This window comes from Heptranchias perlo, chromosome 38 (genome assembly GCF_035084215.1).
Source record: "Heptranchias perlo isolate sHepPer1 chromosome 38, sHepPer1.hap1, whole genome shotgun sequence".
Classification (NCBI taxonomy): Eukaryota; Metazoa; Chordata; class Chondrichthyes; order Hexanchiformes; family Hexanchidae; genus Heptranchias; species Heptranchias perlo.
In genome coordinates, this window is record NC_090362.1 from 5,084,159 (window position 1) to 5,101,126 (window position 16,968).

General features: G+C 44.5%; 1 protein-coding gene across 2 annotated transcripts in view; it reads right to left on the bottom strand.

The window, feature by feature from the left end:
• The window catches only part of dapk2b (death-associated protein kinase 2b), a 138,791-nt gene extending 126,435 nt beyond the window's left edge, over positions 1 to 12,356 (bottom strand). For both annotated transcript variants that reach the window (XM_067973324.1, XM_067973323.1), the window contains exons 1-2: positions 12,245 to 12,356; positions 2,126 to 2,277 (exon numbers count right to left, since the gene is read on the bottom strand). In XM_067973324.1, coding sequence (XP_067829425.1) covers positions 2,126 to 2,202 — 77 coding nt within the window. In that variant the 5' untranslated portion in view covers positions 2,203 to 2,277; positions 12,245 to 12,356. The remainder of the gene's footprint in view (positions 1 to 2,125; positions 2,278 to 12,244) is intronic.
• Between the last annotated feature and the right edge of the window lie 4,612 nt (positions 12,357 to 16,968).

Here is a 16,968-nt window from a genome sequence, read left to right on the forward strand (position 1 = left end):
CTAATTGAGTCTGATTAAGCAGCCAAGGGCCTACAAAAGGAGCTAAATAAAATTGGTAAATGAACAATGCCAATGAAATGGATAAGAGTAAGGTACTGGACATTAAAAGAAAAAAAAATGGGAGGCATCTGTAACTCCAGGAATGGCGTAAAATTAGCCAAAGATGGCAGTGGTAGGGAGGCTCTGGGTATTGGACTCGGCACTTAATTACTGTGGACCAGCAACCAAAGCAACTAGAAAGCTGAATTTCATTGCTAAATCAGAAGAGTATAACTCAAGATGTTATACTGAAATTGTATACTTCATCTACTGTATCCAATTTTGGTCGCCGAGACACAATGGAACTATCAAAGTTCTGGAGGTGACGCAGAAAGGATCCATGAGGCTGATCCAGAGACAGAAGAGTGAAGTCTCAGGAAAAAGTGGAGAACAAAACACTTTGGTTCTTCACCCTTGAACAGAGGCAACTGCAAAGGGGTCTGAGTGGAAGTAAATAAGATACTAAATCAGCACAGAAAAGATAAATCCAGTGTTACTTCAGGTATGCCATGAAAGTAGAAGAGGAAACGGTTCAAAGTTCAAATATAGAACCAACATCCAGAAGTTCTTCACCCAAAAAGAGTGATTAGCTCTTGAACAGACTGTTGGGTAGTGGAGGCAAAAACCTTGAAGACATTTAAAAATAGTTGGATGGTGCAATGGGAGACACCATCTAGTTTTACTAGATGAGCAAGCTAAAATGGACCGAGTGCCCTCCCTCAGCTCTATTTACCTTGAATGAACTCCAAAACCCAGGTAACAATTACACAACGGATTCCTAAGATCATATGTATTATTAGCAGTAGGTTCTAGATGCATATGTCCCCCTTACAAGTTCTCGAACTTTACAAAATTTTGAAATACTGAAGAAAGCAGGGGCATGCAGAGAAATAGTCTACATGAAAAGCTATTTGGAAAAATTATTTTTCTATAACCTTGTTTGCCTAATTTTATCATAATCCTAACCACTACAATCTCATTTTGCATGCTGTTCTCAGGCATCGAGAACGAATGCTCCTTATATGCTGTTTATGCCCGTATCAATTATGGAGGACCCAATGACCACTGATTTCATTACACAGAAACCGAATGAAAACCCCACCCAACAAGATTTATTTTTCAACATTTTAAAAAAAAATCAATAGTGAAATCCATCTCTCTCTGCTCTCAGATTTTCAGTTTGGAAAAATCAGGTAGTACCTAACGGCATCATTGTGGGAGGCGTCATCACAATACAAACATGGCCCTGGCTGCTGTTACTGCTGATTAAATATATGATGTGGAGATGCCAGTGATGGACTGGGGTTGACAATTGTAAACAATTTTACAACACCAAGTTATAGTCCAACAATTTTATTTTTAATCCCACAAGCTTTCGGGGGCTTTCCCCTTCCTCAGGCCGCCTGAGGAAGGGGAAAGCCCCCGAAAGCTTGTGGGATTAAAAATAAAATTGTTGGACTATAACTTGGTGTTGTAAAATTGTTTACAATTAAATATATGGGGAATTAGAGGAAGTGGCTGAAGTAGTGGATTAGTATAAATCTATGGAGCAATTTCTGACCCATTAATTGAAAAACTGCATAGTAATATTGAATTATTAATTCAAAAATTGTACATCAGAAGTATTAATTCAAAAACTGTAGTGATAATAAATATTAATTCAAAAACTGTACAGTAATAATGAAATATTAAAATCACCAACAAACTGTACAAGTTGCACAACACGGTGGGCTGATGCAGCAGACCACTGGCACATGTTTTTAAGTGACTGGTTGCAGAGACGTGCTGGCAGAAGCTCAGGAACAGCGGAATGGGTGGCCTGCAAGCGCCCACGGCTAAGGACAATGGATACAGCCTCAAACAAGCAAAGGAAACAACTTTTAAAAAATGGGAAGGGGCAAAAAGAATGGGGTGAAAAATTGTAGATATAGTACAAGCTTGCAGGCCATTCAGTGTAGTTTGCACACTGAAGCTCACAGAGAGCGAGGGTCAATATACATTTACCCTCAAAGAATTTCTGAATTTCGTGCATCAACATGCAGCTTAGTTAAACAGAATAGGAGATGTCAAATTATAGCATTCCTACCTTCCCAGTTCTTCTCCAATTTCATAACATTCCTCCACCCTCTGCTGCTTAAAGGAAGCCATACCCGATGTCCTCATTCGGAGTTGATTCAACAAACCAGATCATTCAGCACAGACAGTCACAATCCATTTCCATTACACAGCATCAGGCTCCTGTGGAACAAAAAACTTCTTAGAAAATGTTGCCGTTATGGGGGGGGGGGGGAATGCAAAATATTCACATCCCAGCTTTCCACGCAATTAATGCTTATTTAAATTTAAGTATCACGGTGCAACTTAATTAGGTAACGACAAGAAACCCTACAAGTTCATTACCTCACCAAAGAGACGGTGGGTAAACTGGAGAAAGTGGAACACTATAATTCAGAATGTGTTAATCAAGGACATTTCATCAACTCTCTCAAAAGTAAATTCCATCACAGTCTACTACTTTTAATTCAAAGTCATTTGATTCAAATTATCTGACAATCCTACTTTTTAAAAGCACTAAATTCCAACTTTGAGGTGTTATTTATGTTGCTTAATTTAGATTCCTGGATAATCCCAATTTTTCAAGCACTTTCAAACAATTGTTTTTAAAACAGCTTTGAATTATCAGGAGTAGGCACTATGGTACAATGATACCTTGAATGAGACAACGTTGACTATTATAGAACATAAAGAGAACTAACATCAAATCTCTATCTTTAGAAAATGGGAAACGCTAACCAATCAATTTGGCTCTGAAAAAAAAATGCTTCCTAACCAAAATGTCCTTGCAAATTACTTACCCTGCATTACTGGATGGAAGCTGTGACGTTAAATAAAACAGAAACTGGCCCTTTGGTGATTAATCTTCATTTTCCAGTTGCAGGGAAATGTTTTTCTATACCTTGCTTGATGTGGCAGCACAGGATATTTAATTAAGAACCAAAAATGTATGAAATGTCACTGCTGGATTTTCTGGGTTTTGCCATCGGAATGTTAACCCACAATTAAAAAACTGAATGAAATGACAAATTTGCTTTTTCATAGGAAAAGGAGCTGGCCATTCAGCCCCTCAAGCCTGCTCTGCCATTCAGTTACATCACTGCTGATCTGTACCTCAAACCCAGTTACCCGCCTTTGCTCCATATCCCTCGACACCCTTACCTAACAAAAATCTATTAATTTCAATTATTAATCAGCTCCAATTGCCCCCCAGCGTCCACAAGCTTTTGGGAAGAGAGAATTCCAGATTTCTAATACCCTTTGTGTAAAATAGCGCTTCCTGATGGTCCCTTGTTCTTTGAACTTTGTTGTTGAGTAGGAATCTGGAATCTAACACCTCCGTGGTTTTGACTACTTTATGTAGTAGAACACACCAGCTTGACTCAGCTGGTAGCTCTCGTGCCCACATCAGTATGTTCAAGGCCCACTCCAGGATTTGAACAGGTAATGTATTGGAAGAAGAGCAGGGAATTCCTCTGGTGTCTTGGTCAATATTCTTCCCCCAAGCACCACGCTGGAAAACTAACTGGGCGGAATTTCGAGGCCTGCACCACCAGTGAGCGGCTTATCGAACAATCACGGGTAAACTGCCCACTGTTTGAGACAAAAAAAAATCACAGGCATCAAACCCACCAATCTCCAATAAGACAGTGGCCCCAATGATGGATGAGACTTTCCAATGTCTTGCACCACCATCTTCTTGTGTTCAAAGTTACTGCTGCATTTGTACAACTCCACCCACCAGCTTAACCAACCACTCCCACCACCACAACCAGCGCACCATGGCAGCAGTGTGTACTATCGACAGGATGCACTGTAGCAACTCGCCAAGACTTCTTCGGCAGTACCTCCCAAATCTATGACATTCACCACTTAGAAGGACAAGGCCAGCAGGAGCATGGGAACACCACTACCTCCAAGTTCCCCTCAGAGTCACACACCATCCCGACTTGGACATATATCGGCCGTTCCTTCATCGTCCCTGGGTCAAAATCCTGAAATTCCCCCCCTAACTGTACTGTGGGAGCACCTTCACCACATGGACTGCAGTGGTTCAAGAAGACAGCTCACAGCCATCTTCTCAAGGGGCAACTAGAGATGGGCAATGAATACCGGCCTTGCCAGCGACACCCATATCCCAAGAATAATTGTTTTTTTTAAAAAAACAGCACTGAGATTCAGGTTAGATTAACACATTCACAGATGGGGTCAATTTAAAGTAGGGATGGAACCAGTTGGGTGACAATGGCAAGAGAAAACTATTGAGCAAAAACATCAAACAAAAATGCTAGGTATAAAATCCTAGTTTGTGCTGAGAGAAGATTAATTCATAAAGAAAGCTTCATAAATATCGCAGTTACTTTATACATGACTTTTCAAAGCACAAATTGATGGGGTAATAAAGACTACCTTCATTCTACATGTCATTAGTACATCAATAGCCACAGTCTGCATCAGCAGCTTCACAACTGTTTACTATTTTTGTAACCATAAGCAGAATATTTAATGTTAAAAACAATAAAAACTAACTTTAACTGTTGAAATTAAAATATTGGCCCAGATTTTGCTGGAGTGGGGCATCTCAGGGCGCACCCTGTTAATTAGACTTTTCCTGCCTCCTTCAGCTCAAAAATGTTTTGCCCTGTTCGTTACTGGAAGTGAGAGCGGATAACGGCACATCTGGGACCTTAGTGAATGGTGGGACAAACAGTCCATCTCCTTAACTAATGAGATAGAAGGATTGAGAAATAAACAGAGAAAGGACTGAGAAGGAAATAGGGTGAAATCAGGTACAGAAAGAGAAATAAAGAGAGGGAAAGAAAGATTGCATAAAGAGAAAAAAAAGAGACAGAAAGAAAAAGATGGAATATTTTTTTAAAATGACATTTTAAAAATCTCCAATAACAATTCGCTACCTGAAGGAATGAGACTCCACACTTTTAATTGTTCACTTTCTGGACAAGATATGTTGATTAACAATGTGATTACTGTTAATGACTGCCAAACAGGTACTTACGCTATTAACTACTAGATGTAACTTTGAGGCGAGTTTAACGGGCAATTAATGTGCAAATGCAGCAACTTCATGAAACTCACAGGGAGATTAAGCGCGAGATGCCGTTTTCGCAAAGCTAACGGCGGAGCGGTGCAAATCGTCCAGCAACTTGTGGCAAATCACAATTCACAGGGTATCTCTTCCTCACCACAAGTTTCTGGCCAATTTGCACATTAATAACGGCATGCCTCGTGCACAAGCTGTTGTTGTTTCTGCAAATTCTGGGCCAATGTGTTGTACGGATAAACTTAATAAAATCTAACATTTGTGCAGTGAAATAGTTAATTGGTAATTTTTAAACCTTTCCTTTCTCCATTTTAAATTAGACCGGTTGTGGTGTCAGACTGACATGAAAAAATTTCCATTTCCTCCCCATTGCTGTAAATTAAAGATGTAACAAATCACTCGACTGACATATTTTTAAGCAGGATTCAATTAAATGGAACAAACTCCAAAGGAGTCGAATAGTCACTGTATTAAACTGTTAAGTCTCAAGGTTTGATTGTCAACTTTATCAGCCATTTGGGGTTGAGCTTACAAGCCTCGGTTAGGATGCCTGGTGGAAGGGATGAAGAATGGCCATTGAAGGCCCAGCCAGGAGAGAGTGCAGCATCGCAGACAGCCCCAGTGTGGAGCAGGACACCACCCAAGTCTGCCCTAACACAGAAAACAGCAGAGGGGGTTTTTTTTTTTGAGGGGGATAAAAGACAGCAAAATTACAGGAAAAGTGCCCCTTTTATAAAAGGATCAATACATCAGACCATTAAAAAGCACAAATATTTTACATTTTGATTGAAAGCAGAAATTTTCACAAAATGACATCACAAGGAATATGAAGTTGCACATTTGCTAACATTGTGATTAAGATCTCAATTAATGCGTTAAATTGTATGTGCACTGAAAGTATTTCAAACAAAAAACGAGCGTGTGTACATGTATTGTGTATATGCGTACATATATTTGCATACGTCTGGTGCACGGGAAGGGGCAGTACTGACCTGCTCAGAGGTCAGTTTTGAAGTATATCGCGAGGCAATCCTGTCAGTGATCAATAAAAGAGTGCCAATTTTTTTTGGGCACACACAGTACCAGGACTTATCTAATCTTTAACTATCTGACTAGAAATCATATTCAACACCTTCCAAGTTAGACAAGCAGAAACTTTCTGGGACACAACCATATATCTTTTCACAGCAAGGATCACAGCTCCCATATGATCTTTTTAACCAAAAGGCTTAGTTGGCAAAAATTAAACAGCTTAAAATATATTGCGACTATGGTGCCATTTCGCTACATAGCAGAAAAGCACAGCTTGTTTTGCAGATAGTTGTTATTTATGGTTAGCTTGTACCAGAAAACACAGCCTTCCGAGACCATTTGCAGCAAATTCTTCCCATGTTGGAATGTGTGCATCTGCTGTGGGACAACTGGCCTGGCCCTGTGCATCTCCCCTGGCCACCCTAATGAGAGCAATGGGACAAGAGCTTTACAATAAGCTTGAAAGGACAAAAATAAATCATGCATAGAGTGCACACTAAGAAAGAGAAACTTGTGGGTGGGTTATGGTAAGGGAGCACTGGTTATTTAATTATCGTTCCAAAGGCTAACATTAAACCCCTTTTTAAAACTATTATCCCGGTGCAGAGAAAATTTTAAGTGCAGCTTTAAGTTACAACAAGAGAATGATGCCAGTCAATGTGGAGTTGGCTGGAATTAATTGTACGAACGGCAAACTTGTTAAGGGGTGGCTGACAGGGAGCTCAGGGCTAGTTACTGGACTGGATGAAACAGGTTTGTTGTTTTTCCCCCCCCCCCCCCTCAATTTTCTCCCCTCCCCTGAAGTTGGTGTCTCCTTTTGGCATATGATTCAGCCCTGACCATGGGACGATTCATTGGTCCTGATTTTAACCTCCCCCCACCCCTCCAGCCTGGTGGAAAGCGGGCGGGCGGGGGCAGTTAAGATGAGGCCAGTCACTTACTCCCTCTGATCCTACTGCCTTCTCGCCGTGTCCCAATTTTAACCTGCCCTTTTGAGCGGAGTCCTACTTTAAATATGTAGATCGAGTCCAATTATGTCACCTGGACCCGATCTGCAGGGGGGGCGGGTGTAGCGAGGGGGCAGTGTCAGCTTCTCCCCCCCCCCCGACCAGGCCAGACCTCTTGGGAGGGGAATCATGGGCCAGAACAGGGCCAGCAGTTAAGGTTTTCCTTGTGGGCCAAGAGGGACAGGAGTGCACCTCCAGGCCTCAAAAGGAAGCCTTGGACTTCTCTTGTACCTGGATTCCCCCCCCCCCACCTTCTCAATCGCCTCCAGAAATCCTCCCCTCCCTCAGCTGACTGTCGGGGACCATTCCCATGGGTCCCCGGGCTGCGGCCTCCAGCCATCAAACTCCCGCTCCCGGCTCCCAGTCAGGCGGTGGGTCTGGCTGGGGTTCGGGCGGGAGTCGGAGAAAATGTATTCAAATGAGGCCCAGCCATTAAGATGGGCCAGGCCTCCACATCCCCTGGACTCACCGCCCATTTCAGGGCTCGTGAGCACTGTACACGCGCCCACTCCACCCCCCCCTTAAAAATCGGGGCCTTTATGTCTGAGTGTAGACTGTGAGCAATGAACGGCTTCTCACACTGGGGTGGGAGAAAAAGGAGGAAATCACAGCCAAGCCCAAACCTGCTCACGGGTGATGTCCAGATGTTGAAAATCACGGGAGGTCATAATTAAATAAAAATCAAAAAAAAATATTTCCACCCGTCAGTAACTAAATGGCAGAAATGTAAGATTATCACTAAAAGAATGGAGAGAGGAGAAATATATATATTTTTTTGCACAGATTGCCCTACCAGGGATAGTGGTGGAAGCAGAACCTATAATAGCTGTCAAAAGGGAAGATAAATATTTGAGAGAGAATAAATTTAAATGGGCAGGGGGAGCAGGACTAATGGGATAACTCTTTCAGAGAGCCAGCACAGGCTCGATGGGCCGATTGGCCTCCTTCTGTGCTGTGAAATTCAATAAGTGCACTTTCAAGGGGCCACTGCACAGGGGTCAGGAGCAGCATAAAAATCGGACGAAAGATTCCGTTGTGTAGTTTTCAAATCAACTGCTCGCACTGATCAATTAAAGTGTCTCATCCCCCCTTGTTTATACGCTGTAAAGCAGCAAGAATAGACATCCAAAGGATCATCTACGTCCAGGAAGATCTCGGTTAACAAAATGTTCCATATAGTTGGCAAATAGCCTGTGGTGATGCTCAGCACCACCTGTTTCGTGCTCTTAATTTAGTTGCTGTAAACTCAATTCGCATCCTCTGGAGTTTAGAAGAATGAGGGGTGATCTCATTGAAATGTATAAGATTCTTAGAGGGCTTGACGGGGGTAGATGCTGAGAAGCTGTTTCTCCTGGCTGGAGAGTCTAGAACTAGGGGGGATAGTCTCAGGATAAGGGGTCGGGCATTTAGGACTGAGATGAGGAGAAATTTCTTCACTTAGGAGGGTTGTGAATCTTTGTAATTCTCTACCCCAGAGGTGTAGATCTTGGGTCATTGAGTATATTCAAGACTGAGATCGATAGATTTTCAGACTCTAGGGGAATCAAGGGATATGGGGACCCGGGCAGGAAAGTGGAGTTGAGGTCGAAGAGCAGCCACGATCTCACTGAATGGCGGAGCTCCTATCTCTTATGCTCCAGGGCACTGGTATTAAGAATTTATTAGGAACAAGGAAAGATCCCAGCTCACTAAGTCCTAAACAGGACTGTGATGATAATCCGACCAAACACATTAAAGGTTTGAGGGGGTAAAACTCAAATTGCCACACTGAGCACAAAGGAAGATACAGGGCTACTGAGAGAAAGCAGGGCGGAGGGATTAGTCTTTGGATTGCTCTAAGCAAAACGCCAGCACAGGCACAGTGAGCGGAGTGGCCTCCTTCTGTGCTGTAAAATTCTACGGTTCTCCTAAGTCATGGCGGGAGAACAGAATGACATTATCTGATGGGAAGAATGTCTTCACAGCAATAATTTTTTTAAAATTTGTTTATGGGATGTGGGCGTCGCTGGCAAGGCCAGCATTTATAACTTGCATTCAACAACAACATGTATATAGCAACTTTGAAGAAATGTCCCAAGGCACTTCACAGAGGTGTAAGGAAAAAATTGACAAAGGAGATTTTAGGAGGGGCGACCAAAAGCTTTGTAGAAGAGGTAGGTTTTAAGGAGGGTCTTAAAAGGAAGAGAGGGAGGTGGGGGGTTTATGGAGGGGAATTTCAGAGCAAGGTGCCTGTGAAAGAGCACGTGTGTTACTGGTTAGGCTGCCTATTTTTACCTTCACACATCGAAGTGTAAGACTGTTGGACTCTTTCACTGTTAAGTGCTGAGTCTTTTTATGCAATAAAGAAATGTTTGGAAATATTATATTCCTTCACACTAGGTCTTTCAAACTGAGACAATGTTTTGAAAATTGTAATGTCCAGTTATTTTCCTATATATTTGCTTTTAATGCAAGTAAGTGCTCATGGCCCTCCCCCTCCCCACCTCTGGGACCAGTGCTTACACCTGGATACATCAGACAGGTGGGGCAGGGTTAGCAGAAGTGTATATTTTGTCATCACCGTTGCTAGATTCAGCCTTCTCCAATTTTTGTTTACCAAACGCACTTCACTCGAACTTGTTTAGGATATGAGTCACTCACCAATGGGAACCTTTGTCCATTTTTTGTTCTACTTTGTGCTTTAGCAGAAAATTCTATTTGGGGGGAGGGGGGTTTAAGAGGGGAGGGAGGGGGTTCCAACAACAAAATATAACAATCAGGTTGGACATTTTGATTTGTGGGCTGCTGTTTGGACTCTCAGTTGCCCACAGAGTGAAGTTCTGTAACTGGAACATTTTAGAAACAATCGGATTTACCACGTGAACAGGGCTAACCAATAGAGCCCAAGGTGGAAGCCGTTGTCCTTTCCCATACAATGTGTGTGGACTATTAATGTGGGCGATGGGCAACTCACAGGCCGTCACAGAGACGTAAACTGAATGGGAGAACCAGGTGGCTTCGCCTCCCCACCCCACTGAGGGACACCCTCCCCTCTCTCCACAAAGGACATCCCCCGACTCCCCGAAGGACACCTCACAGAGAGTCGCCTCACCTAGAGTCCTCTCCCCCCTCAGCGAGGGGTCCCCTCACCACCCTCAGCGAGGGATACCCTCCCCCACTCTGAGGGATGCCCTCCCCCCCCTCCTCCCAAGAGGGATGCCCTCCCCCCCTCCTCCCAAGAGGGATGCCCTCCCCCCCTCCTCCCAAGAGGGATGCCCTCCCCCCCTCCTCCCAAGAGGGATGCCCTCCCCCCCTCCTCCCAAGAGGGATGCCCTCCCCCCCTCCTCCCAAGAGGGATGCCCTCCCCCCCTCCTCCCAAGAGGGATGCCTCCCCCCCTCCTCCCAAGAGGGATGCCCTCCCCCCCTCCTCCCAAGAGGGATGCCCTCCCCCCCTCCTCCCAAGAGGGATTGCCCTCCCCCCCTCCTCCCAAGAGGGATGCCCTCCCCCCCTCCTCCCAAGAGGGATGCCCTCCCCCCCTCTCTCCCAAGAGGGATGCCCTCCCCCCCTCCTCCCAAGAGGGATGCCCTCCCCCCCCCTCCTCCCAAGAGGGATGCCCTCCCCCCCTCCTCCCAAGAGGGATGCCCTCCCCCCCTCCCTCCCAAGAGGGATGCCCTCCCCCCCTCCTCCCAAGAGGGATTGCCCTCCCCCCCTCCTCCCAAGAGGGATGCCCTCCCCCCCCTCCTCCCAAGAGGGATGCCCTCCCCCCCTCCTCCCAAGAGGGATGCCCTCCCCCCCTCCTCCCAAGAGGGATGCAGATGCCCTCCCCCCCTCCTCCCAAGAGGGATGCCCTCCCCCCCTCCTCCCAAGAGGGATGCCCTCCCCCCCTCCTCCCAAGAGGGATGCCCTCCCCCCCTCCTCCCAAGAGGGATGCCCGATGCCCTCCTCCTCCCAAGAGGGATGCCCGATGCCCTCCTCCTCCCCCTCCCAAAGGATGCCCTCCTCCTCCCCCTCCCAAAGGATGCCCTCCTCCCTCCCCGAGGGATCCCTCCCCCTCATACTGTTGCCTTTTCTTTTAAATAGTTTCCAATTTTTCACTGCAGGCATAAAGTCATGTATCATGACCACGTAGAATGAAATTCAACCATATGTGGTTCCTGTTATAAATACAACCCTTATGAAGATAATTCAAAATCTCCTCTGAACTTCAGAACCAAAAACAATCCATGATAGATTGTTTCCCACCTTCACCCTCTATCATCGAACCAAATCTCTAAAAAAATCCAAGCATCATAAAACATATACAAGTCAGGCTTCAACACATAAAACAATACTGAGTCCTGGTCATTATCATAGCTTCTGACAGGCAGTGTCAAAAGAAAACTGCCATCACTGCAGAATGTTATTACTGTACAGAGAGAACATGGTAGTAAGTCAAGAAATACTGAAAAATACAGCAATCTGACCTTTCTGATCCCCATAGATCCATGACCCCAGTTCGAAAGCCTATAGAGTTTGCAGTTTATACCCTGTTCAGTCCTAGATTAGATTAGCTGAGGACTGTTTTCCTTTTTTAAAAAAAAGGAAATTAAAAAGCTATTTTGTTCAAAACAAAAACACTGAAATCAAGTTTTAAAAAATTGTTCAGGACCAAATAAGATGAGAAAAAGTACACAACTTCAGTCATACTGACACAAAATGTTATCTACGCATCTTGAATAAGTAATTTAAAAATGTGTCTCATACACGATGTCATTTTATACATAAACCAGCGCCCAGCTTAGGTTGTTGGTGAGCAGCTAGATATATAAAATAATAAAAGCACAATTAAAATTCACATTTTAGTTGAAAAGAAATCCAATAGTTCAATCGCAGAGATACCACTCACTATAGTGCTAGGTCAGTCCCGGGGTTCCTGTCACTTCAGTTATATCAGTAAATAATTAACAACTCCCGAGGTAAACACAAAACAAAAGGGTAGTGGGGGGAGTCTGATAAGACTCTTTAAACGATTAACATTAAGTTAGTAAGAAGGCAATAAAAGAGCGACGCCTATAGCAACGCACGACTCACACATACACTCTCCGCCGCTCACCGGCTGCAACTGCGGGCAGCTCCCATACTGCGGGACTATAAGAGGCGGCCCGGGAGCGCGCCGCGCGCGAGCGTGCGCGTGCACCCTCTCTCTCTCTCGCGCGCGCGCGCGCGTGCCCGCCGCGCCCCGCCTCTCGCTGCTCGGCGCTTCAAAGCCCGATGGACACACGTGGTGGTTGGGCGGGGCGCGCCTGCGCGCTCTCTCTCTCTCTTCCCCCCCCCCCCCGCGGGTTTTTGATACAATGTGGCCAAGGAACTGGAAACAGTGACAAAGGAGTTGGAACCTCGAGTATCTATTCGTGGCTCCGCCCCCCCCCACCCCTCCCTCCTCCTCCTCTCCCACCATCGCCATCTCCCGCGTGTGAATGGAAACCAGTGCAGTCTTTGCAGAAATCTCTCCCTGGGACATCCCAACGTAGGAGGCCATTCAGCCCCTCGAGCCCGTCCCGCCATTCAATTAGAATCATAGACAATTTACCGCGCGGAAGGAATTTCGTTCGGCCCATCATGTCCGCGCCCGCTGGGAGACGAGCCACCCAGCCTAATCCCGCTTTCCCGCATTTGGTCCGTAGCCCTGCGGGTCACGGCTCTTCAGGCACTTTTTAAATGAGTTGAGGGTTTCTGCCTCTACCACCCTCTCAGGCAGTGAGTTCCAGGACCCCCGCCACTCTCTTGGGTGGGTGAAAAAATATTTCCTCATATCCCCTCTAATCCTTCTACCAATCACTTTAAATCTATGCCCCCCCTGGTTATTGACCCCTCTGCTAAGGGAAATAGGTCCTTCCTATCCACTCTATCTAGGCCCATCATAATTTTGTACACCTCAATCAAATCATCCCGCAGCCTCCTCTGTTCCAAGGAAAACAACCCCAGCCTATCCAATCTGTCATCATAGCTAAAATTCTCCAGTCCTGGCAACATCGTAAATCATGGCTGGACTATATCTTAACTCCATCTATCCACCTTAACTCTTAAATACCCTAACCCAACAAAAATCTTATCAATCTCGATTTTGAAATTTCATTAAATGAAAACCCAGTCCAACTGCATCTTCCAAGTATGTTTGTGCACTCCACACACTAAGGGGCCTCGATCATGGGAATAACCCGGGAGGGTTAAGAGAATCACCATGGGAAATCCAGGCAATGTAAGGCAGGTTTGATCCCGGAGATATGGAATAACCCTCGACACCTTCCCCTCCCCGTTATCCCGGAGATATAGAACCAATTGCACATCGTGTGAAATGACCAGTGCCTCCAACAACAGCAAAGTGCATTTATTATAGAATAATATATTTATATTAGCACTTCCAGATAACCAAGGTGCTATACAGGTGGGGGCGAAGGACAAAACAGGGGTTAGGGGAGGTCAGTGGTGTGGTGTGAGCCCAGATATTAGGAACACTTGTAAGATCAGCCTTCTCCGCTATTTTCACACTGGCATTATTCAATCTATTTTAAACAGGTTAACACCGCTGTTAAAATAACTGACAAAGAAATGTCCTACGGTCAGATTGAGCAGCATTACCAACAGTTACTTCTCTGCACCGGTCTCAAGATGAATCAGTGATAGTACTGGTCAATCTGCCAAGGCATATCACATGAGGACTGAGGCCCAAGTGTAGCTTTTAGGTGGTTTTACATAGATTTATTAGTTTAATAGGGAAACATGCAGCAATGTGGGAAACAGAGATGTTGAGCTCATTGGAATAAAGGAGTTTCTCTGTAGGTCAGGTCGAGGTACCAGCTGACGCAAAACTGAGGTGCCGCAATGCCACCTTTGGTGAGTGGGTAAGTTTACATAACAACTCACATTTATATAGCGTCTTTAATGTAATAAAACATCCAATGCGCTTCACAGGGGCATTATCAAACAAAATTTGACACCGAGCCACATAAGTGGTGGGAAAGTAAGCTGTGAAAAGGACACAAAGAGGGTGCAAAGGGATATAGACAGGTTAGGTGAATGGGCAAGAAGGTGGCAGATGGAGTATAATGTGGGAAAATATGAAATTATCCACTTTGGTAGGAAGAATTAAAAAATGGAACATTTTTTAAAGCGTGAGAGACTAAGAAATGTTGGTATTCAGAGGGATTTGGGTTGTCCTTGTACATAAATCACAAAGTTAACATGCAGGTACAGCAAGCAATCAGGAAAGCAAATGGTTTGTTATACTCCAACCCCCTTGCAATAAAGGCTAAGAGTAAGGAGGTTTTTGCTGCAATTATATAGGGCTCTGGTGAGACCACACCTGGAGTACTGTGTACAGTTTTGGTCTCCTTACTAAAGGAAGGATATATTTGCCTTAGTGGGAGTGCAACAAAGGTCACTAGATTGATTCCTGAGATGAGAGGGTTGTCCTATGAGGAGAGATTGAGTAGAATGGGCCTATACTCTCTGGAGTTTGGAAGAATGAGAGGTGATCTCATTGAAACGTATAACATTCTTAGAGGGCTTGACAGGGTAGATGCTGAGAGGTTGTTTCCCCTGGCTGGAGAGTCTAGAACTAGGGGGCATAGTCTCAAGATAAGGGGTCAGACATTTAGGACTGAGATGAGGAAAAATTTCTTCACTCAGAGTTGTGAATCTTTGGAATTCTCTACCCCAGAGGGCTGTGGATGCTCAGTCATTGAATATATTCAAGACTGAGATCGATAGATTTTTGGCAACTAAGGGAATCAAGGAATATGGGATAAGGTGGGAAAGTGGTGTTGAGGTAGAAGATCAGCCATGATATTATTGAATGGCGGAGCAGGCTCGAGGGGCCATATGGTCTACTCCTGCTCCTATTTCTTATGTTCTTAGAAGATATTTGGACAGGTGACTAAAAGCTTGGTCAAAGAGGTAGTTTTGGTCAAAAACATAGGCAGTTTCCATAATAAATGTGGATATTATGTGGATACAAAAGTGTGACAATAATATAACAGGAAGCTTTGTAGGCACAAATATGAATTTTAATATATTATAGATAGCATAAAAATGGTGTCAGCCTTGTCTCAGTGGTAGCACTCTCGCCTCTGAGTCAGAAGGTTGTGGGTTCAAGTCCCACTGCAGAGGTTTGAGCACAAAATCTAGGCTGACACTCCCGTGCAGTACTGAGGGAGTGCTGCAGTGTTGGAGGTATCGTCTTTTGGATGAGACATTAAACCGAGGCCCTGTCTGCCCTCTCAGGTGGATGTAAAATGGCCCTATTCAAAGAACAGTGGAGTTCTCTCCGGTGTCTTGGCCAATATTTATTGCTCAACCAACATCACTAAAAACAGATTATCTGGTCATTGCTGCTTGTGGGACCTTGCCTTGTGCAAATGACTACCGCGTTTCAAAGGCACTTCATTGGCTGTGATCCTGAGGTCATGAAAGGCGCTATATAAATGCAAGTCTTTCTTTCTAACTGCCATAGAGCCCTTCAGTCTTCATCAACCGATGATCTCAGCATCATCACCTTGGCCTCTTATTATTTGCTATCTTGTGCCTTTACAGCCAGGATCCCACAAGCAAGAGGTCGTCCATTCACATTCATGACCTGCGACTTGCAATGTTTGAGGACAGGGGTATTCTATTTTCATTTTGCTTTAACATAAATTTATGCTGCACCTCCATTAATACATCAGCTTCAAAATGGAAATCCAATGAAAATTAAAAGTTTCAAAATAATACAGATAAAATCGTACATGTTGCATTTTTCTGCTATGTGCTCTCAACAGGCAAGGCTTCATGCCGACATTTGTAAAATTTACCCCATGTTTAATCCTCATTCCTATTTTAGCCTGCACAGATTAAGAGTACCCGTGATTACATGTTGCAACAAAGTGAGTATACTCCTGCTGCCTAAAGTAGAAAATCTGTACACTAAGTATATCCTCCATAAGAACTTAAGAAATAGGAGCAGAAACTGTTTCCACTGGCAGGAGGGTCGGTAACCAAAGGACACAGATCTAAGATAATTGGTAAAAAATCCAGGGGGGTGGGGGAATGAGGAGAAATTTTTTTATGTAGAGAGTTGTTATGATCTGGAATTCACTGCCTGAAAGGATGGTGGAAGCAGATTCAATAGTAACTTTCAAAAGGTAATTGGATATATACTTGAAAAAGAAAGATTTGCAGGGCCATGGGGAAAGAGCAGGGGGGAGTGGGACTAATTGGATAGCTCTTTCACAGAGCCGGCACAGGCACGATGGGCCGAATAGCCTCCTTCTGTGCTGTAAGATTCTATGATGAATGGAATAATGTGAATTAAATAGTCTTCCTTTAGCTATAGTTGGACAATGCTGATCTTGTGCTGCCAGCTCTTTTCACATGGTTCTTGCACAGCCCGCAGGACCTGAACGCTAAACCGGCTGATTTCATTTTTAGACCAGTTGGTAAGAAGATTTGTTCTTAGAGTCTTTCCCACCGCTGTTGATCTCGCTGTAGGGTCAGTAAACCTGCTGTCCCAGTGGTAGCAATGCATTGATGGGCAGTGATGTCATGCGTGTTGTGACATCATACCACATTCTGTTTCTATGACAACATGAGGACATCACGATGCTGGAACTTCACGTACACTCTGGTCAAATTGGCCAAATAGTGAGACCCACAGGTGCAGCCAGTTTACAAGATGACCAGTTGCCCTGTCCACAAGTTGGCACACTTGGGCTGCTCGCCCAAGAACTGGGTTACATTGTATAAAAGCAGCATAACGTTTCTTAATATCTGTGACCTAG